Source organism: Chiloscyllium plagiosum, chromosome 21, assembly GCF_004010195.1.
Source record: "Chiloscyllium plagiosum isolate BGI_BamShark_2017 chromosome 21, ASM401019v2, whole genome shotgun sequence".
Classification (NCBI taxonomy): Eukaryota; Metazoa; Chordata; class Chondrichthyes; order Orectolobiformes; family Hemiscylliidae; genus Chiloscyllium; species Chiloscyllium plagiosum.
The window spans coordinates 4638093-4662434 of NC_057730.1; the positions used below are offsets into that span (position 1 = coordinate 4638093).

Consider the following 24342-nt stretch of genomic DNA (forward strand, 5'->3'; position numbering starts at 1 on the left):
GCTGAGTGCTGGTGAAGAGCAGACTGGAAGCTGGAGTAATGCAGGACAGTTGTTGGACTTGGCTTAAAAATGTGTTGCTGGAAAAGCGCAGCAGGTCAGGCAGCATCCAAGGAGCAGGAGAATCCGTCGATTCTCCTGCTCCTTGGATACTGCCTGACCTGCTGCGCTTTTCCAGCTACACATTTTTAAGCTCTGATCTCCAGCATCTGCAGTCCTTACTTTCTCCTAGTTGTTGGACTTGGGCCTGCTGCCACATGTTGAACTGCTGTTGTTTGGAATTCTTACCGGACTATAACGTAAATCCTTTCCACACTGTTATAACGTCATCATTTTTAACCCATTCTCAGATATTGTATGTAATGTTACTGCTCTCCTTTTAATCCATTTTTGTATAATAACTTTTTTTTCACTCTGTAAGATTTGTGCCTACTTACTTGTACCCAACATGGTGCCGTTAAAAGGCAGCCATTGTAAAAACTGTAAACCTGTACCGGAGTACATGTGACAATAAAGGATATTCTATTCTTTAATAAATTCAGTCAAATTGCTCCCCTTAACAAAACAATGCCAACTGTTCTTGATTCTCTATTTCTCCGAGTGCAGATCATTGTGTCCTCCAGAATTGCTTCCAATAGTTTTCCACTGAGGTCAGACTGACTGGCCTGTAGTTTCTAGGTTTATCCCTTGCTCCCTTCATGAATAATGGTACCACACTGGCTGACTTCCAGTCCTCTGGCACCTCTCCTGTGGCCAAGCATGAACTGAAAAGTTTTGTAAGCATACCCTACTATTTCCTCTCTTGCCTTACTCAACAGCCTCGATTCATTTCTTCCAGTCCTGGATCCGGTTCAGTCCTATCTACTTTTAAGCCTGCCAGACCTCTCAGAACATCCTCTCTATCTACGCTAATTTATTTAAGCACATCTCATTTCTTCTTCCTAATTACTACACCCAAGCCGTCCCTCTCACTAGTGAACACTGACACACACATACAAATTACTTAATGGGCCTAATTGTTTCCTAATTATTCTTTTACGCTTAATGTACTTGTAAAATAACTTAGGATTTTCTTTATTTTAATTATCATTGCCATTATCCTTTCATTCCCCCTCTTTGCAAGACAGAGTTGAAGGGTTTGAGCTATGGAAAGAGGCTGAATAGGCTGGGCTGTTTTCCCTAGAGAGTCAGAGGCTGAGGGGTGACCTTATAGAGGTTTATAAAATCATGAGGGGCATGGATAGGGTAAATAGACAAGGTTATTTCCCTGGAGTGGGAAAGGCTAGGGGGCATAGGTTTAGGGTGAGAGGGGAAAAATTTAAAAGGGATCTAAGCATGAAATGAACTGTTGGAGGAAATGGTGGACGCTGATACAATTACAACATTTAAAAGGCACCTGAATGGGTATATGAATAGGAAGTTTAGAGGCCAAGTGCTGGCAAATGGGAGTAGATCAATTTAGGATATTGGCATGGACAAGTTGGACCAAAGGGTCTGTTTCCATCCTGTACATCTCTATGATTCTATGTCCCTTTCCACCTCCAAGTATCCATTAGAGAAACCACCAGCAAGGCTGTCTTCCACCAATACAAGCTGCTGAGATTCAGTGGGCATTCTAACTAGATTAAAACAAGTAGGGAAGAAGGGCTTATGCCCGAAACATAGATTCTCCTGTTCCTTGGATGCTGCCTGACCTGCTGCGCTTTTCCAGCAACACATTTTCAGCTAAAACAAGTAGGAGCAAGGTAGGTTATGAAGAATAGAGAAAAATAGAAACATGGTAAATCAAAGACCAGTGAGCCTGACATCGGTGGTGGGCAAGTTGTTGGAGGGAATCCTGAGGGACAGGATTTATGCATACTTGGAGAGGCAAGGACTGATTAGGGATAGTCAGCTTGGTTTTGTGCATGGGCAATCATGTCTCATAAACTTGATTGAGTTTTTTTGAAAAAGTAACAAAGAGGATTGATGAGGGCAGAACGGTAGACATGATCTATATGGACTTCACTAAGACGTTTGACAAGGTCCCTCATGGGAGACTGGTTAGCAAGGTTAGATCTCATGGAATAAAGGGAAAAGTAACCATTTGTATACAGAACTGGCTCAAAGGTAGAAGACAGAGAATGATGGTGGACGGTTCCTTTTCAGACTAGAGACTGGAGACCTGTGACCTGTGGTGTGCCACAAGGATCAGTACTGGATCCACTGCTTTTCAAGATTTATATAAATGATTTGGATGTGAACACAGAGGTATAGTTATAGAGTCATAGAGATGTACAGCATGGAAACAGACCCTTCGGTCCAACCCATCCATGCCGACCAGATATCCCAGTCCAATCTAGTCCCACCTGCTAGTACCTGGCCCATATCCATCCAAACCCTTCCTATTCATATACTCATCCAGATGCCTCTTAAATGTTGCAATTGTACGAGCCTCCACCACTTCCTGTGGCAGCTCATTCCCTACTCGTACCACCCTCTGTGTGAAAAAGTTGCCCCTTAGGTCTTTTTATATCTTTCCCTTCTCACCCTAAACCTATGCCCTCTAGTTCTGGACTCCCCAACCTCAGGGAAAAGACTTTGTCTATTTACCCTATCCTTGCCTCTCATAATTTTGTAAACCTCAATAAGGTCACCCCTCAGCCTCCAAAGCTCCAGGGAAAACAGCCCCAGCCTGTTCAGCTAGTAAGTTTGCAGATGACAAATTGGAGGTGCAGTGGACAGCGAAGAAAGTGACCTCAGAGTACAATGGGATTAGATGGGCCAATGGGCAGATGGAGTTTAATTTAGAAAAATGCGAGGTGCTGCATTTTGGAAAAGCAAATCAGAGCAGGACTTAAACACTTAATGGTAAGGTCCTGGGGAATGTTGCTAAACAAAAAGACCATGGAGTGCAGGTTCATAGTTCCTTGAAAGTAGAGTCGCAGGTAGATAGGATAGTGAAGAAAGCGCTTGGTATGCCTTCCTTTATTGGTCACAGAATTGAGTATGGGAGTTGGGAGGTCATGTTGCTGCTGTACAGGATATTGGTTAGGCCAATTTTGGAAATTATGTGTAATTCTGGTCTCCTTCCTATCGGAAGGACGTTGTGACACTTGAAAGGGTTCAGAAAAGATTTAGGGTGAATAGGGTGAAGCTGTTTTCCCTGAAGCATCAGAGGCTGAGGGGTGACCATATAGAGGTTTATAAAATCATGAGGGGCATGTATAGGATAAATAAACAAAGTCTTTTCCCTGGGGTTGGGAAGTCCAGAACTAGAGGGCATAGATTTAGGGTGAGAGGGGAAAGATATAAAAGAGACTTAAGGGGCAATTTTTTCATGTAGAGGGTCGTGTGTGTATGGAATGAGCTGCCAGAGGAAGTGATGGAGACTGAGACAATTGTAGCATTTAAAAGGCATCTGGATCGGTATATGAATAGGAAGGGTTTAAAGGAATATGGGCTAAGAAGTGGCAAATGGGACTAGATTAGGTTAAGATATCTGGTTGGCATGGATGATAGGACTGAAGGGTCTGTTTCCATTATGTATAACTCTGTGACTCTATAACTGTTTATAAACGGGAAACCATACTTCCAAGTTACTGAAACTGGTCATACACTGAGGTTTAATTAACCTGAATGTTCAACACAGCACTGGCAGGAGTTCCTTTAGCCACTGTCCAAATGTTGTGTGCTACCCAACGGGATGACGTAGGCTTCAATGCTTGTTGTTTTTGCTTCATTCAGCATGCTGACACTGGTTCTTCTATCTTCCCAGCTGATATTCAAGATGTTTCGAACGCATCGTTGATGGAACTATTCAAGTGCCTTCAGATGTCGTTGGAATGTTGTCCAAGTTTCTGATGCATACAGGGATCACCACTGCTTTGTACACTAATATTTTTATGTCTGTCCAGATGTCACAATCATGCAAGACTCTTGTTTGGAGACATCCAAAAGCTGTTCCAGCACATTTAAGACAATATTGGATCACGTCATTAAGGTCGACATTGGAGGAGAGGTGACTTCCAAGATACGGAAAGTGGTCCACATTTTCTCGGGTTGTTTCACCAAGTTGTATTGATGGTTCTATCTAATTTGTCTGTTGCTGATGGTTGATAAATGATCTGAGTCTTCTTGGAATTGATGTTAAGTCCAAGTTTCATGTTCAGACGATTGAAGGAATTCAGAATCTGTTGTGGGTGATTTTCTGAGAGAACTGCAACACTGTTGTTATCTGTGTATTGGAACTCAATGAGAGAACTCATAGATGTCTTGTTTTTGGACTTAAGACAGGCAAGATTGAAAAGTCTGCCATATGTTCTGTAGACAATTTCAATTCCTGGGGGAAGGTAGTCCTTGATGATGTGGATGATTGTTGCAGTAAAGCTGGTGAACAAAGTTGGGCAATCATGTATCCCTGTTTTACTCCTGATCTGACTTGAAAAGGCTCACAGTTACTGTTGCTGACCATAAATGTGGCAAGCATGCGATTGTGGAGGAGTCTCAGGATTCGAATGTAGTTTTCAGGGCATCCACCGGTGGACAGGACATTCCATAGGAGTTCTCTTGATACTGAGTGAGACTTTGGTGAGGTTGATGAATGCCATTCTTTGGGTACAGTGATAATGGTACAGGAGCAGGAAGAGAAGCCTTTGCAGGTGATGCTCTGGCCATAAGAAGAGAGAGAAGAATGGATGATGTGCCAGTAAACTAGCAAAAAAAACCTCGTGAATAGGCATTGGAGGAATTGATGACATGATGGTTCTGACAGTACCAATGGTGACTATGGTTCAAAAACCTCATTCATTATGACTGGATTTTGGAATAGTAAGAGGCCAAGATAGGTACTGTGCAATATAAATCACAAACAAAATGAGGAGAATGCTGGAAATATGAATGTTGACAAAGGCCTTTGAACTGAAGCCATAACTCCACTCCCCCCCCCCCCCCAACGTGCTGTGTAATTCCAGGATTTTTTGTCTCTAATACAAATATATGCATTTCCTTGTTTCCCTTTGAGATCAATTTTAATTACAAAAAGCTTGCAAAACCTTTTCAGAGAACACTATTTTTCCTTCCCTCGGATGTTATCAAGGCTGATACACCTGAATGGGGATGGACTTCATCATTTCCAGTACACTAAAAGGGGAAACAAGTGAGGGATGAACAAGTAAACACCAACTGGGGGAGGGGACTGGAGATAACAAGTGATATAGACAGAAATGCTGAGAAATACTCAGCAGGCCTCATAGCATCTGCTGGGGGAGATACACAGAATTAACATTTCGAGTCCAAGAAGGCTCTTCCTCAGAAAGCATTGATAGTAGCCTTCTTCACATTGTCAACCCATGACAACTGACAGCAAGAAGAACGAGGGCACCAACGTCTGCAAGTTCCCCTCCAAAACGCTCACCATCCAGTCTTGGAAATATATTACTGATCTATCAACAGCGATGGGTCAAAATCCTGGAATTCGCTCCCTGTCAGTCAGGGATGTCTACCTGAACCCTATGGACTGTAACGATTCAAGAAGGTAGTTCACCACCACCATCTGAATAGCAACTACAACACGCATATTCCACGAATTAATGATAAACGAAATTAGGAATTTAATCCTAATTAATTTTGCATGGACAATAAAAAACACTACTTCAATTGGATTACTCGCAGACTTCCTCCGCGGAGCGCCAGCCACTAGCACCGACCAATCGGAGGTCGCCGACGCGTCACACGGTCCTAGCCGCAGCCAATAGCAGCGCAGCTTGGAAGGAGGTGCAAGAACGAGCAGCCGCCCGTCAGCGCTCGAGCGCCAGTTTCTGTCAGGAGCGCGATTAAGTCACCGCGGTGGTGGGTGGGAGGTTGTCTCTTCAAAAAAAAAGGGGCAAGGAGGGATTTCAGCTTCGATAGAAAAGACTTTGCGCCAAGTCAGGAGTTACCGCTGGCTTTTTTTTCGCTTCCCCACGGCGCCCGCTCCTCGGCGGTGGCGGGGTCTGCCAAACGCATGCGCGGGAGCGCGAGCAGTTGTTGTTGGAGGCGGTGGGGGTTCTGCGCATGCGCACCGCCGTCCGAGGGAAGGAGTGAGTGATTACCGGCCGCCCCCATCCCTCCCTAACCCTTCAGTCCCCGGCAACTAAGGCGGCCCGGTGACCGTGAGATGAATCACAAAACCGGGCCGCTCACGGGGGACGATGATGACGACGGCGGCGGCGGCGGCGACGACGAGCCAGGGAAGCCCGGTGAAGACCTACGATTACCTGCTCAAGTTCCTGCTGGTCGGCGACAGCGACGTGGGCAAGGGAGAGATCCTGGAGAGTTTGCAGGACGGGGCCAGCGAGTCCCCCTACGCCTACAGCAACGGTAAGAGCCGACAGCTACGTGCGCAGCCTTTTCAGCGCTGGCAATTCCCCCAGTCCAGGACGCCGAGTACTGAAACCGGGAATTTAAAACGCTTCACTTGCAGTATAAGGTCAGGTGTCTCCTGCGCGTCTATCCTGGATGTGGCCAAGGAGAAACGTCCACGATGTGATCTGGGTCAAAATGAACCGCGGTTGGTCCTTAATGCTTTTGTGTTTTTTTTTGGTTAAATCACAACGCGGTTCATTCCGAACGCTTTTTCGTTTGGAACATCGCAATACGTTTTCATTCCTCTTAACGCGTTTTCTTCTTTATTTTGGAAACTTCGTACTGGAGTGTAAACATTAATGTCCTGCAGACACGTTCCACTTTTCTCTCTCTCTCACTCTCTCTCTCACACTCACACACACACACACACACACAATCTTCCCCCCCCCCCCCAGCCCCCTGTCACTGGAGCTGTGTGTGTTTCCAGATTTGTATCTTTTTATGTCAGGTTGCAAGTCTCAGATCGCAATCCCGATTTAAGCTATTCATAGAATCTTAGAACAGATTTGTAAAGATTCAGTATCAAATGTCTTTCATTGTGGAATAGCACTAAAAGCCTGACCCAGTCTGCTGAAGTACAGATGATACCAAATTCTTTTACAGGGGTCATGGATTTGATGTTAAAAAAGATAACACGCTGGGCTACATTGTAGCCTGTAGCATTTTTTTGTTTTGAAATTAGTTAGCTTGACAAAGTGAAAGCTGTTGAAATAAGTTGAATGTTTGGAATCAAACTTAGTGTATTCTGTCGTGCTGTTTAGTGTGGCTGCTGGTTTCTCTTTTTTTATGGCTGAGGAATAGCAGAAATATTTCTGGCATAAACTTCATTGTGTATCATAGTTATGTTAATGGCTTCAAAGTCCCTTACCAATTTTAGTTTGCTTGAAAGAGGCATGTTTTAAAGCATAAATTGTTCAGGGTCCAAGCTGTCATAAAGGACTGAGAATGCTGGCTGCTAATGGCACAAACTTCAGTATGCGTACATGATGTCAAGTTGCCAAGTCACCTGCACATTTTGTTAATCTGTTATATAAATAGACTCTCAAATTCAGTGATTTTTTTTTACTAAACATATATTTGATTTGTCTTGCATAACATTGTTTCACAACAAACTGCTTTGACATTTGATATTTTCTTGCACTATGATGCAAGGAATGTAAAAGCAGATTGTACGAATCAGCTAAAAACAATTGAGACTATTTTGGTTATTGTGGACAAGTGTATGTTTGAATATCTTAAAGATTTAATGCAAATATCATTGTAATTTGTACAGTACTATCTAACATTTCAGGTTGATGCTGCTTGTCCTGAGTATTTATAACATTTTTGGTTAATTTATTTCAGCACCTGCAGTTAATATTTAATATTTTTGTGAAAAATCAATTGTAGTGTGCATTTTTCAAATATAAACTGCGCATTGTTCTGTATCTCCTTGCTGGGAGGGCAAGGTGATTTAGACCCACAAATGTTAGTGCCTATTCTGAAAGCAGTAGTGCACTGGTCAGAGCTTATTTGCTTTTGTGTGACTTTGTTTGTTTGTTTGTTCTGACCAAGTTGTAAAGTACAAGTCACGAATTGAGACACCAGTTCAAGCAGTAGAACTTGTGACCTTGGAGTCCCTAATTGAGTTGCCTCATGAGTAGCTGCTTTTGTTTTGGTTGTGTATTGTTGTTTTGGTTCTGAATTATCCTTTAAGATTTCCTGTGAAATTATTGATTTTCATGTAATACATATTAAAGTTGTGATAATTGCTGACTAACCCAATTTGATCTTTGGTTGCAAGTTAGGGTGTAGTTTCATAAATACTGGCGTGTTTTGTAATTAAGATGTTTGCAATATTTCTTTTGCTCATAGACTGTGTGTATGTTGAACATATACATGTGTTGTATTACATTCATCCCATAATAAAATTGGAGACACTTGAGAGTTTGAGTATGTTTGAACTGACTACAGTAATGAGCATGACTTGAGGAATTTTTAGTGATGAAAAATAAATGGGAATTGAGTACAGTATACAGTGGACACCCTAGTATAGGGGCAAGCGCTCAGATGCTACTTTCCTTTATCACTTCTATTTCTGTCTTGAGCTTTATCATTCCATCTTTTATTTTTACCATTGTCTAGTTGCTTAAAAAAAAATTGGATTTTGTCGTGTGGGATTGGATTTTGAAGGAGTTTAACATAATGTGTGGTCTCAGGTGGCAAGTTATAATGGGTTTGACCAATATATTAGCTGTGCTGTGCTATGCATTCATTATTTTTGTAACCTTCATTTGTCTAGCTCTTCGGTTCCTTGGTAATTCTATATGATTGCCAAGTAATGAGATGTTTGCTGTGTTAAAATTTGCATTTTAAATTCACTAATCTCCTCAGTTCTAACTTTTGCTGAGTTGCTGCAGTCTCAAGTTTCTTTTTTTTTTGTTCATGGGATGGGGAAAACCTTTGTTTTTAGTAGCCTTTTTGAAACTCCATTTTTAAATGGGCATATTGATAAAATTTTATCTATCAGTTTGTGACATTGTAAAGGGATATTTATAATCAACAGTAACTTAATAAAAAAAATCTTAAAACAAAGAACAGCAGATACTGAAAATCTGAAACAAAAACAGACATTGCTGGAGAAACCCAGCATGTCCAGGAGCATTTGTGGAGAGAAAGCAGTGTTTAACGTTCTAAAGAAGGATCACTCGACTCAACGTTAAACTCTGCTTTCTTCCAAAGACAGAACATAACTGCTGCCAGATTTGCTGAGTTTCTCCAGCAATTTATGATTTTGTTTAAAAAAATTCTTTGTGCCTTGACTGCAGTTTCACTGTTTTCCAGGTTTGTTTTTGTTTTAAAGCATGATACTAAACTTTTTATTTTCAAAAGCCAAGAACTTGGCTGGGCATGTGCTGCATGTTTTAGTAGTGTGGTCTCAACATTCCCTTATTCCTGAATTAGGTTGTGAATTCTCATTTAACTCGAGATTTGAGTTGATAACCTAAATTGACATTTGAGCAAAGTACTGAGTGTTGCACTAGCAATTGCATTCAGATGAGATGTTAAACAAAGGCCTCTAGAAATAATCCCATTGTATTATTTGATGAAAAGTGGAGATGTTCTCCCTGGCTATTCTATTTATCTATTGGCCTATTTCATTAAATTGCCGTTTGTGGGATGTTGCCACACACAAATTGGCTGTCTTCTGTACACTAAGGTGTTGGTGGTTAGGCAATGAGATTTGTGGTAGAGACTGAAAGCAGTGGTTTCTGTCTCTTTTCAGTATTCAGAGGGAATTTCGTTCCTCAAAGGCGACATGCTGAAGCAACAATTCAGCCAGGAGAGGTGACAGTAAGTTAGTCAGATATTGTCGGCAGCCAGATGTTGGCTATAATAAGGCGAAAGTGAGGACTGCAGATACTGGAGATCAGAGTCTAGAGTGTGATGCTGGAAAAGCACAGCAGGTCAGACAGCATCCGACGAGCAGGAGAATTGATGTTCGGGCAAAAGCTCTTCATCAGGAAATGGCTATAATAATCCTTGCCCCCCAATATGGTCTGTATCTTCATACCCTTAACTCCAAGGGCTTAATTATTTCTGACACACAGCAGATAAATTAGCAATCACCCTGTCTAATATGACTGTGCTCAGGAATATCCAATTTCTGTATCCATCTGGATGTAGTGAGATATGGTGAAGTTGTGGTTGAAGGTATTGAATGGAGGGAATAAGTTCGATGGGCCAAATGGTCTGCTTCTATATTTTATACTTTGCTTGTTGGAGTTCATACTGTGGAGGAAGGACAGCTCCCTTGGATGCATTTCACCATTAAGTATCCCCCTTCATCAGGTCTGATAAGGTAGCAGATTTCTGTATTAATAGGATTTGAGACTATCTTTTCAAGAAAAGTTGCTTTTTCCTCTCTTCCTTTCCAAGTAAGCCATGTGTTCCCCAAGCTTCCCATTGCTCCTGTCCTGAACATCTATCTATCTCTTGTCTCCCTGTCCTGTTGGGATGTTTCCTCTATATGCCTTTTCTGCAAGATCACTTTTCTCTCTTGATGCCATTTTTTTTTTCTGCAATAGAAAGCAATCCAAATTCTCTTGCTGCTGGCTATAGGGAGAGGCTGAATAGGCTGCGGGTTTGACCCCGAGTGTCAGAGGCTGAAGGGTAAACTTCCTAGAAGTTTGTAAAGTCATGAGAGGGCATGAATAGGGTAAATAGACAAGATGTTTTCCCTGGGATGGGGGAGTCCAGAGCTGGAGGGCATATGTTTAGGGTGAGAGGGGAAAGATTTTTAAAAGGGACTTAAGGGGCAACTTTTTCATGCAGAGGATGGTGCGTGGATCAGATGAGCTTCCAGAGGAAATGATGGAGTCTGGTACAATTGCAGCATTTAGAAGGGATCTGGATAGATATCTGAATAGGAAGGGTTTAAAGGGTTATGGGCCAAGTGCCGGCAAATGGGACTAGATTAATTTAGGATATCTGGTCAGCATGGATGAGTTGGACCAAAGGGTCTGTTTCCGTGCTGTACACGTCTATGATAGTAAGTGTGTGAACATTGATAGTCATTCAAGTCTATAGCATAGGCCAAAGGATCTTTTTCTATCAAGTGCACTAGACAAAAACAAGCACTCAAGAATTCTAATCCCATTTTTCAGCACTTGGCCCATAGCCTCATATGCCATGTATCACAAAGGCAGATTAAGATAGTACTGAAATGTTATGAGTAATGTTCCCTGTAAGCTGCATGTGTACTCAGCCACTCTAATATTCCATGCATGGCAATTGGTGTTCATATGGCAATCACAGCATTGACGTCAGATTCTAGAGGTGTAAGATGAAGCAGCCTATTGTCTAAGTTCTCCTCTCTCCTTTCCCTATTTGCCCCACATCACCCAATCACTATTAACTTTGAAAACTAAAAGCAAACTCAGAATTCGGTTATCAAACAATAAGCGAGTTGGCTCAAAACAGTAAACTCAACGAAAACAAAACACTCAGGATAATCAAAAAAACCGTTGCAAATTCAATCTTAAGATTCCCCACCTTTTACATCCTGCAACATCTGTTTCCCTTCTGTGCTTCTATTCCTATCTTGCTCACATTTTTATCTGCCCCACCTTTTATCTCTTACTTGCTATTCCTTTCACGATCTTCCTTGATTTGCAAAATATTCTGGATGTTAGCACTCTCTATACCATGGATGAAGCTCTAGCTAATCAAATCATTGTAAAATAAAAAAAATGCAAAAATTATAAAGGTCAAAACGAGTTGACATTTCAGATGTGCTCCTTGAACTGAATGCACCCTCCCAAAAATGTGCTGTTGACAAATCTGTATTTTATTTCGGATTTCTTAGCATCTGTTTATTTCCGATTCTTAATGTTTGAAGTAGTCCCTTTTTTTTAAACTATTCTATTTTAAAATAAAATAGAGCTCTGAAACAAAGACCGCAGTTGCTGAAGAAATGCCACAGGTCTGGCAGCATCTATGCAAAGAAAGAGTTAAAGTTTAGAGTCTGGTGCCTCTTCATCAGATGCTGCCAGACTTGCTGAGTTTCTCCAGCAATTTGTTTTTGTTTCAGATCTCTAGTACCCACAGTTCTTTGTTTTAATTAATTGTGTTCAATATTTACCAAAGCATTTTGAATATAAACAGTGTGTTTTTATACAGTATTATGATACACTATACTAATTTTGTTCTATCAGTTCTCAGTTAGACCCTTTCCATTTCTTAATTGACCTTTCTTCATGTGCAAAGTTTTTAAAAATCGCGCAACACCAGGTTATAGTCCAACAGGTTTAATTGAAGGCACTAGCTTTCAGAGCGTTGCTCCTTCATCAGGTGGTTGTGGAGTATTCTGTGTCTTACAATCTTATACTCCACAACCACCTGATGAAGGAGCAGTGCTCAAAAAGCTAGTGCCTTAAATTAAACCTGTTGGACTATAACCTGGTGTTGCGTAATTATTTGTTGGTGGGTTTTTTTTTTAAACTTTGTACATCCCAATCTAACAAAGGCATCTCCATCATTTCTTCACTTCTATATGAAAGAACTGAATCCTGGCATCTGAAGTAATAGCAAGTGAGAATAGCCTTTTTGGTTTTGAAGGCATAAACTAACTTGGTCAGTATTACAGTTTGGGGACCCTTTTTATCTGGACTTTGGGTTTTGCCTAGAAATTCTAATCTGTACTTGCACTGGATCCAAGCGTATCCAAGTATCTTTCCAGCATTTTCTGCGTTTATTATTCCTTTTTTCATTTAGTTTCATGGTGTGAATAATTGCATGGTGCAGTGCTTCCTAGACACAATGACCATTGCAGTAACAAAAAGCATTAAATATTTGAACTAACTTATTCTTGATTATCATCAAATCCCACAAAATGTTTTTTCGTAGCATAATCTGTTCCAACTAATCTTGTCTCATGCTGCATATTTTCTCTTCCATTTTCCAAAGTACGTTCACTGGCATAATTAAACCTGAAGTAACCGGCAGTAGATTTAATGGGTAGTATTTTAAATATTTTTCCCCTTTTTTTTTTAACTACACAGTTATACATGTGGCACTCTAAGAGGAAATGTATTTGTCTGTAGTCAAAGCTTGATCTGATTAAAATAAGATAATTGTTCAATAGCATTAAATCTGTGGAAATTTTGGATGAAATTTTGTGGAACAAGCTGTTGGCCAGAGGTTAGTAATCTAATTGTTTTGCGAAATACACAGTAAATGGATAAAGCGCACTAATTTATACTATTGTCATATTCACACTGTAACTTTGCATAACTCCTCATTTACTAATGATAGGGACAGCCCCAATTTCAAAAACAGCCAGACACTATAAACATCTAAATATTTTGGTGCAGTAGTTTTAGAAACAGAAGAAAATCCTGGATTCTAGCTTTTTTCCCTCATCATAAATCTTGTGCAATTTCTGTTTGGTAGTTTGACAACTTAATGCAAAAATAAGCATTTGCAAATAGCCAAGCTTTTATTCAAGCTGTTATCAAAATGAAATGTTTATATTAAGCCATTAGATGTTGTCATTCAGTATTCATTTTCATTACTTGTGCATATACTGATGTGCAATGACTCAATAAATCATCCTGCCAAGTCAGGGAAATTTCAGTAAGACACGTTTTAGAATCCTGCTGTGTTTGGAATAGTAGTATGATTTGAGAGCCTGCACAGATCAGTTCAATAAACCTCTCGTGAACTGAGAGGTTTGTCAACCTTTAATTACATGACTCCTGGTCTCAATTTTGTTCCCTGTGTTCATATTAGTGATTTTATACATGCTGTGGACTTCTGCCCATTGGATAAATTATCCCCAACTGAAAAAACAGCACAGGATTATGGTTCAGATATATGTGCCAGCACTCTATACAGTCTTTGTCATGTATTACAATAGCTTCTCACTGAGGCACTTCCAAATGGCATAATAGGCTTTGTGTGACTCCTAAACACACTTCCTGCATAGCTGTCCATATTCAGAAATACTGTCAAACAAGTTTATTTGGCATTCTGGTAGTGTTTATTTTCCAATTGAAGGGGAATGAGCTATGTTGGAGAAGATATGCTTTGTGTTCTTTGACTGACAATTAAAAATGGAATTGCAAACTGTATAGTTTTCATAGTCTGCTTCCTTTCTGAATTGTTCAGAGCAATGCTTTTTGTCATTGGTCTCTCGGCTGTCATGTTAAGTCTTTAATAACTTGCATAGTAAATTCATTCATTATCCTCTTTGTTTTTATTTTCAGAAATCAAATTATTTGTAAGTTCCAATGCTTGATATTACGTTGGAAAAAAACTAGGTAAAGATGATAGAATTGGTAATTATGTTCTTTATTTTTGAATAATTGTAACATGCTGGCAATAACTGACACTTCTTTGAGAATCTTCAGTATTTCTCTTGAGACCATAGAATCTAATCTTTGCCTTGGGGAAATGCTGCTTAATGGGTTTGGCGCAGAGTTTTCATTACAGCTTCAAAAGCCTTTTACAAAGCTATGTTGGTCTTGGACTAAAGGATTGAGACAAATGCCTCATCTGGCAGATTGAAGCCTTTTGGCATTCTGTTCTCCACTTTTTGAAACATGAGCTCCAAATAATTGAGATTTGATATTTTAATCCTACTTGAGTAGATATACATAATAGGAACATCTGGTCTTTGCATCATCTTGTTTTAAGTTATTTTATTTTCTCTGCACTTATTTTTTATTTCTCAGTCATATTTCCATACCTATTCATTTGTTAGAACATTGCAGTATTTCATCTTGTTTGATATTTTGTGATTTGGTTATAGAATACATCCTCTGAAAGTCTGTTATGCATTTTGAGGTACTAAAAAATCAATCTAGTGTCCATTTTTCAGAATGGGGATTGTGTTCACATTAGATTAGATTACTTAGTGTGGAAACGGTCCCTTCGGCCCAACAAGTCCACATCGACCCGCTGAAGCGCAACCCTCCCAGACCCATTCCCCTACATTTATCCCTTCACCTAACACAATGGGCAATTTAGCATGGCCAATTCACCTAACCTGCACATTTTTGGACTGTGGGAGGAAACCGGAGCACCCAGAGGAAACCCACGCAGACACGAAGAGAATGTGCATATTCCACACAGTCAATCGCCTGAGGCGGGATTTGAACCCGGGTCTCTGGTGCTGTTAGGCAGCAGTGCTAACCACTGTGCCACCGTGCTGCCCACAAATAACAAAAATATTCATTGCAATAGAAAGCAAGAGACCTACAAAAATGTTTAAATTACTTGGGAATTTTTAAAGTAAACCATACTAGCTGGAGGGATGTAATTTTAGAAAAATCGGCTATTATTAAAATACATCGATCCTTTTTTAATGATGCAGCTTTATGATCTTTTTTAATTTACTTACCTCTTTTTTTTTAACAAAAAACCTTCTGAGATATTTCCACATCTCTATTCTGATGTCCACAGCATAGTGGCCATGTTTTTGGTTGCTTCAACCTGAATCATTAGAGTCCCTCTGGGTCATGTCCTCTCTTTCCTCCTTTTTAAGGCAATCCTTAAAAAGGTATGTGATCAAGCTTTTAATTATCTGACCTGATACCTCTTTACATAGGAAATTTAAGAAATTCAACTCGCTGTGAAGTCAGGACCTTGGGATATTTTTAAGGCCAAATATATATTGGCTATATCAGGGAGTCCAATTGCAGTACAGTTTTCCCAGTGCGGTACCCTGTGCTTTTCTCCTGCAGGGACTAATTTGACACACTCTCCAGCTTCAAAGCAGCATGATCTAGGAGTGAGTGCTACTGCTGTCTGTGCTGTTGTGGAGGAAGGATAGCAGAACACCGTGCGACTATATTTACAAACTTATACTCTGCTTTGCTAATTGGCATTGCATAATATGGGTATTACTGTATTTGCACAAGTTTACAGTTTTAAACTTTACTGCTTGCAAATGATATGAGGCATAAGTGGTGAGAGTCCACCTCCTGGAAGTTCTTTGATAGCAAATGCATAAAATGCTATGTAGTTTAACATAGGTGAGAGATAATGACTGAAATTGCAGCAAGTAAGTTTGTTGTCATTATATTTGAACTGTTTACAGAATATGGAGTACAGTTTCTTTCAATATTACTTGAGCGTAATCTGTTTAAAAAGTGAAAACTTTTAAGCACAAAGTTCCTGTGATCTTTTTGCTAGTTCATAATGTATTGAGCTAAAAATACAAGGTGTTCATTGTACTCTAATGTAATTAGAAAATTGCTCTTAACAGATTTTAAATCAAAATGAATTACTTTAGTTAATGGATCTGAAAGTTACTTGTTTCTTCTGAAACCCACTTTCATTATATTAATCAAAGTTCTACTTGCTAAAACCATAGAAGTATCAAGTTATTAAAAGACTGCCTGTTTCTGAGAGGTTTTATATTCAGCTAATACTTGAGTCAAAAAGTTTGTACTTTTCAAAGTTAGCATTTTCTCTTGTGAAGTGAAAACTCTTCCTTCTGTATATCCATAACATGCAGATTATGCATTAGTGTTTGTGATCTGGTACTACTATGAATTTTTAGGTGATACATAGAAATAACTCCATTTAAGGAGCTGCCAATTCTGAGGTGTTACTTTGAAAAGTACTCTCAGTAGTTTCTGGTCTAGAAACTGGAATTAATTTTTAGTTTTTTAGGCGGAATGTAGGAATAACAATGATGAATTGTTCAGGTTGATAGCCAAACCTCAATCCATTTACACACCCTAATGGCTGGCCCATAAAAAAAATTAGATAAATAACTTGTTAGTTCTCTTGCTTGAGAGCTATCCTTTGAATTAGGCGCTAAGAGGGTTTGTGATTAGGTTATTGTGTAATGCACTCATTTGGTTGAGTTGGATATGGTATGTGGTCATGTCAGCATTAAGATGGTGACAGTCCATTTTATGCAGGCTTGCAAGTATGTTATGTGTAACATTCATTCTGCTTATGAAGTGTTATTTGTATACCTTTAATAGAGAAGTCCCTAATAAGTATTAGCCACCATAGTGGACAGTGACAATCTATGCTTCAGTGTATCGTTGATGATCCAACATAAATGGGAACAAGGTTAGTCCATTTAGCCCCCAAGCCTACTTAGTTACTTGGTATTATCATAGCTGACTTGATTTTTAACTCCTTTTTTATTCCTTTTGTTGATCAAAATCTGTCTAACAGTGTTGTCTGGGGTCAAAACTTCCAAATAATGGGTTAGCCTTGAAATTCAGGCCCATTGAATCTTGTTTCAATAAAGTTGCTTCTCATAGAGATGTACAGCACGGAAACAGACCCTTTGGTCCAACTTGTTCCATGTTGACCAGATATCCCAACTCAACCTAGTCCCACTTGCCAGCCCATATCTCTGCAAACGTTTCCTATTCATATACCCATCCAGATGCCCTTTAAATGTTGCAATTGTACTAGCCTCCACCACCTTCCTCTGGCAGCTCATTCCATACATGTACTACCCTCTGCGTGAAAAGGTTGCCCCTCAGGTCTCTTTTATATCTTTCCCCTTTCACCCCTAAACCTATGCCCTCTAGTTCTGGACTCCCCGACGCCAGGGAAAATACTTTGTTTATTTATCCTATACATGCCCCTCATAATTTTGTAAACCTCTATAAGGTCACCCCTCAGCCTCCGACCCTCCAGGGAAAACAGCCCCAGCCTGTTCAGCACCTCCGTGTAGCTCAAATCCTCCAACCCTGGCGACATCCTTGTAAATCTTTTCTGAGCCCTTTCAAGTTTCACAACATCTTTCTGATAGGAAGGAGACCAGACTTGCTTGCAATATTCCAACAGTGGCCTAACCAATGTCCTGTACAGCCACAACATGACCTCCCAACTCCTGTACTCAATACTCTGACCAATAAAGGAAAGCAAACCAAATGCCGCCTTCACTATCCTATCTACCTGCGACTCCACTTTCAAGGAGCTATGAACCTGCACTCCAAAGTCTCTTTGTTCAGCAACATTCCCTAGGATCTTACCATTCATTAAGTGTCTAAGTCCTGCTAAGATTTGCTTTCCCAAAATGCAGCATTTTGCATTTATCTGAATTAAACTCCATCTGCCTCTTCTTCAAAAGACTCAATCAAGTTTGTGAGACATGATTTCCCAAGCACAAAGCCATGTTGACTATCCCTAATCAGTCCTTGCCTTTCCAAATACATGTACATCCTGTCCCTCAGGATTCCCTCCAGCAATTTGCTCACCACTGACGTCAGGCTCACCACTGCATAGTTCCTTGGCTTGTCCTTACCACCTTTTTTTAAAACAGTGGCACCATGTTAGTCAACCTCCAGTCTTCCGGCACCTTACCTGTGACTATTGATGATACAAATATCTCAGTAAGAGACTCATCAATCACTTTCCCAGCTTCCCACAGAGTTCTAGGGTACACCTGATCAGGTCTTGGGGATTTATCCACCTTTTTATGTGTTTCAAGACATCCAGCACTTCCTCCTCTGTAATATGGACATTTTTCAAGGTATCACTATCTATTTCCCTTCATTCTATATCTTCCATGTCCTTTTCCACATTAAATACTGATGCACAGTACTCGTTTAGTACCTTCCCCATTTTCTGCAGCTCCACACAAAGGCCACCTTGCTGTTCTTTGAGGGACCCTATTCTCTCCCTAGTTACCCTTATGTCCTTAATATATTTGTAAAAACCCTTTTGGATTCTCCTTAACCCTATTTGCCAAAGTTATCTCCTGTCCCTTTTTTCCCCCTCCTGATTTCCCGCTTAAGGATACTCCTACTGTCTTTATATTCTTCTAAGGATTCACTCGATCTCTCCTGACTAAAACTGACATATGCTTCCTTCTTTTTCTTAACCAAACCCTCCATTTCTTTAGTTGTCCAGCATTCCCCATACCTACCAGCCTTTCCTTTCACCCTAGCAGGAATATACTGTCTCGGCTCTTGTTATCTCATTTCTGAAGACTTCCCATTTTCCAGCCTTCCCTTTTTACCTGTGAACATCTACGCCCAGTCAGCTTTTGAAAGTTCTTGCCTAATACCGTCAAAATTCGCCCAGTCATCTTCTAAGGTCTGAATATAGACCCAAGCTGTGCGACCTTTCCTCAGTAGATAACTAGGTTTATTCCTGGGATGAAGGGGTTAACGTTCACTGAACGAATTCCCATGAAAGTATATCCACAATACATGCAATCTGTTTGTAAGATCGTAGTTGACTCATTCTGGAGAACTAGAGGTTCTTTGTAGATTTGCATACTGAGGCTATTAACTGGCTCAGTGGCTAGCACGGCGCCAGGGACCCGGGTTTGTTTCCAGCCTCTGGCAACTGTCTGTGTGGAGTTTGCACATTCTCCTGTGTCTGCGTGCGTTTCCTCCCACAATCTGAAGATGTGCAGGTTAGGTGAACTGGTCATGATAAATTGTCCGTAGTGTTCAGGGATGTGTAGTTTAAGTGCATTAATCGGGTAAATGTAGAGTAACGGGAATGGGTCTGAATGCGATACTCTTGGGAGGTCGGTGTGGACTTGCTGGGCCCAAAGGGCCTGTTTCCACACTGTAGGGTTCTATGATCATGCATGTTGTGGCTTGTGAACGTATTGTGTGTAAGTTGGCAGATGCTGTTGTCTAAATAGCAGCAGTCAGTGCATTCAAAAAGTAATTGTTTATTAAACGTCTATCCTGAAACCAAAGTATGATATAAATACAGGTGCCTTTTTCTACCTTTCTGGCCTCCCAGTAGCTTGAGTATTCAAATAATAATAGTTAATTTCATTCCAGACTTTCAATTTGTGTCTAAGCTCTTGTTGATTTTTCATCTGAACCTTTGGATGAATGGGCAAGTAAAAGCTCTAACTTTTATTCTTCTGTGCAGACCTGTAATGTTACTGTACGGCTGGTGAGCATAATACAGAGACTTCCACACAATCTATCTGAACCAATAAGACTAAATCACTAAATGTAAACTGTTGATATAGTGGCTGCACAAAAGTCTGCTTAAATAATCTGAAAGCAAAAATACTGGAAGCATTTGGTTGATGTTTAAGCTTGATTTTATTGACTCAAAGGCTAACTTGTCTTCCCCTCCATTGATGCTGCCTGATGTGCTGAGTATTTCCAGCATTTTTTAAAATTTTTTTTTGCTTTCATTTTCAGTTTACTGCATCTGCAGTATACAAGTTTGTCTTGCTGATGCTGCTGAATAAGTCAATAAATCCTTACAGATTGGCCAACCGCTATTGCATTATCAGAGATTAAAACACACTAACTGAGAACCACATACTGGCTCCTGTTTTGAGATACTTTCAAGATGGTGTTATCTGTTATTTATTCTGCTGGGAATTGCAGTGAGTTTCTATATTCAATGATCTTTCTATGATAAGAGTTTGCATTTGAGACACAATCCATTCAGTATACACTGTCATTCTGAGTACATGTGCTGTTAAGGTTCTAGAAGCAGCATTGTAATACATGTGTTCATTGAGAGAAGACCCATGCAATTTTCAAATCATACTTTGTGATTTAAGGGTTAGGGTTTGTGCAGGTATTGTTACACCTCAGTAAGTCATGTGATCTATGTGCTGTGGCTCATGGCCCAGTCTTCGGGATTAGGTTACAAATGTAGTTGAGATCTGCGTCTGTCTATATAACCCTGGACCAGGTGAGTCTTGAACCTGAGCTTCTTGGCTCAGAGCTACTTACATTACCACTGTACCATAAGAGCTCCCACAAATCCAATTTATAGTGCAGTACCAAAATGTCTGAAATGAATACTCAATACTTGTCATATTCTATTTTGATAGACAGTGGTATTTAAGATTGGGAAATATTCTGTAGAAGCTTTAGTGTTCCTGTTGTCACTTGATGTTGTGATATTCAGAGTTTTCATTCATTGTTGTGGAAGTAGAATATTTATGTTAAGTCAGTCTTTATTTGAAGTTTAAATCAATAATAGTCAAGAATATGTTCATATAGTTTTCATTCCTGATGAAGGGTTTATTCCTGAAATGTCGTTTTTTTTTCCCTGCTCCTCCGATCTGCCTGATTTGCTGTGCTTTTCCAGAACCACTCTAATCTTGACTCTGATCTCCAGCATCTGCAGTCCTCACTTTCGGCAAGAATATGTTCAGTTCATTTATTTAGATGCCAGCTCAACATATTTGTTGAATGAGTTGTCACTGTAAAGTCCTACTTGTAGGAAACTAGTTGTGTTGATTTTGTGATGCAAGAAGGTGCTTTATGCCTTTTGAATTTGGGGAGAAATGTGTTGTTTAACATTTGTGCATGCATTTATGAAGAGACTAGAGTTTTTTAAATTAATGTTTATGCTAACAAGTATTGATGGAGTGGTGTGTTAATGTGGGTTAATTTTTTTTTTGATGGAGGTGATGGCATAGTGGTATTATCATTGGACTGTTAATCCAGAAATCAAGGTAATGTTTTGGGGACTGGCGTTCAAATCCAGCCACAGCAGATGGTGAAATTTGAAGTATTAAAATCTGAAATAGTCTAACTATATCATCAAGAATCGATTATAAGTAAAACAAAATCTGGTTCACTATTGCCTTTATTTTGGGGAAGGAAGCTGTCATCTTTCGGTTATGGACCAGAGCAAAATCCCTCAAAAATATGTAAAGATAATCTAGACCCTAATGTTTTTCCTTCGTTTTAAAGGTAGTTGTAAGGTATGGTGTTCTGGATGCAATTTGGTCAAACTACCAGGCTTGAAACAAAATACACTTTATTCGTACACCATAATTGAAATACAGACAAAATAAGAAAAATTGGCTTAACTAACTGTTGAAATGATTAATGAAATAGTATAAGTTAATTATTAACTATTGTAATGTAGTAAAATCTTGTAAACACACCCTTGACAAAGGCAAACTCAGTGATAGAGACTCGGTCTATCTGTCTGTCTCAGTCATGCAACCCCAGCTCTAAGCTGCAGCAAAGAGTGGAATAAGAGCTTCCACGTCCAAATTCAAGACCTCGGCAACTGCCACTGAAGGCTTAAACTAAAAATCCAGGCTCTGTGGGAGAAAGACCCCACCCATTCAGGCTGCTTTCTGTTGTTCTAACTGTTTAAAACAAAACCCATGGCGCCTCAAGCTATTTACTTTATTGGCTTTGGAGCAGACTTTGTTTGTTTGTTTGTCACCTCTGTTTTAACCTTTTTTCATTTAAAGACCAAGAGACAAAACACACCCTCCTTTTTCAAACTATAATATCGTTCTACTTACCTGGTCTGGACTATGTGACTCCAGGTCCATAGCAATGTGGTAGACTCTTGACTGCCCTCTGGGATGGGCAATAAATGCCAGTCTAGCCAGTGACACTATCACCCCACAAATGAATGGGGGAAAAAAAAATTGCAATTTCATTGCTCAGAAGGCAGCTGCATGTCTTGTGTTTTAAGGTATTTTGATTGAATTAGGAAGGCGAGTTTATGCAAATCAGACCATCTAAGTACTTCAGTAGTACACACTGTCTTTCTCATTTACATTCTCAGCAAAACACCAACATTAAGAATTCATGAATCTTCTTTTTTAAATTAAATTTCCTAAAAGACCACTCTGAAGGTTTAATTTGTTCAATGTTGCCACATATGTTGAATCTTTGAAATGCCATTTGAGCATTTTACTCTAGTATTGTGCAATGGGAAGATGATGGTTCTTGGCTCTCACTAATCCCTTTTTATTTTGGTAATTCTGCAAAAGGTTTCACTGTTTGAGGTTGCTTATTTAGCACCTTTTCATTTATCTCTGTAGGTGGAAGAATGTCAAGTGGGAGATGAGTACAGTGCAAATCTGTGAAAAAACAAAACCACAGAACTCTTATTCTTTCTCTATTCTCAATTTAAGATGAGGGCAGCTGGGTACATCAGTTTACTTATGAATCTCCTGCAGCTGTGTTGCAGCCCCATTCCCCTGCCACATGTTTATTTTACAAACCTACATCATGGCTTCTTGTGATCCAAGTACACTTAAGCACCTGTCACAGTGTGTGATTTTAAATTAGAAATTTATCATTTTAGTCTTTTCCTTCACTGTAGATAGTGTTTTATCTTGCCAACAATAGAAGTCTTGATCTTTGACAATACTTAAGATTAATAGATTAAAATAATTATTGAAAGAAACCAGCTGAGAGTGATTATCTAATAGTTGGGCAAGCTTTTTGTGATATGAAGTACATTATATTGTTGCGGTGTAAATTCTGTGCATTTGGTGAGCAAATTTTGTTCCAAGGTTTATTTTTTATCTTGATGTATTGCAGCTTTTGATTTTGTATTTTGTAGTAAACCTTTTAATTAAAAATTCATGTAGCATCTTAAGAAAATATAGGCAAGCATCAGTGTGCATGTTTTAATTTTCACCATTTAGCGTTAGTCCTCCGGTTAATGTTCATGGTCTATGGCAGTACTCAAAGCAAACTAATAGATTATTGTTGCAAATGAGTCACAAACTTGACTGCCCCGGTTGACCCACTGTCTCAACCTGCATCTGTCCTACTGAACTCATCCCTTCCAACCTTGACACCATCCTGTCCTTCTTAGTCCAGGAACTCCCCACCTCCATTCATGACACCACCCACATCCTTCACCACCTCCAAAATTTTTGTTTCCCCAGCCCCTAACACCCCTTCTTCACCATGGACATCCAGTTCCTGTACACATCGATCCGCCACAACAAAGGTCTCCAAGCCTTCCGTTTCTTCCTGTTGTGCCGTCCCAACCAGTACCCTTTCACTGACACCCTCACCTGCCTGGCTGAACTGGTCCTCCCCCTCAACAAGTTCTCCTTCCAATCTTCCCACTTTCTCCAAACCAAAGGGGTAGCCATGGGCACCCACCTGGGACCCAGCTATACCTGTCTGTTTGTCGTTACATGGAACAGTTCATTGTCTGCAGTTACACCAGCACCCCCCCTCCTCCACTACATCGATGTCCGTATGAGGAGGTGAATGGTTCATCAACTGTAGCAATACCTTCCACCCCAACCTCCAATTCAACTGGACTATCTCAAAACACCTCCCTCCTTTTTCTGGACCTCTCTATCACATCTACTACAAGCCCATCGACACCAACAGCTACTAAGTCTACACTCGTCCCATCCTACCTTCTGTAAAAATGCCATCCCTTATTCCAAATTCCTCTGTTTCCGTGCCGTCCATCTCTATGACTCTCCAAAAGATAATGATTGATTGAACTTAAAATTCCACAATTCTTTTGTGCTAGCTACACCAATTTTTGACTGATTTCTTTTAAAAAAAAATACAAGTGTAATTGACTAAGAACTCCAGGCCCAAATGACTTACACAAGATAGGAATAAATCATAACATTGGTAGTGCCCTTTTCTCTGAGCTTGAAGACCAATGGTCAAGGCCTGTCTGTTTCAGAGAGATGTCCGGAACAATATCTATAGGTACATCAGACCCTTTCTGCCCTGGATATCATGTTAATCCGTATGTTAATGC

The 24342-nt window shown here is 40.0% G+C and overlaps 1 protein-coding gene across 1 annotated transcript in view; it reads left to right on the forward strand.

Annotated features, from left to right (window-relative positions):
* Positions 1 to 5742: 5742 nt before the first annotated feature.
* Positions 5743 to 24342, forward strand: part of rab40c (RAB40c, member RAS oncogene family) — an 89094-nt gene continuing 70494 nt past the window's right edge. The window contains exon 1 of the mRNA XM_043711126.1: positions 5743 to 6336. Within this exon, the coding sequence (XP_043567061.1) occupies positions 6168 to 6336 (169 nt within the window). The 5' untranslated portion in view covers positions 5743 to 6167. The remainder of the gene's footprint in view (positions 6337 to 24342) is intronic.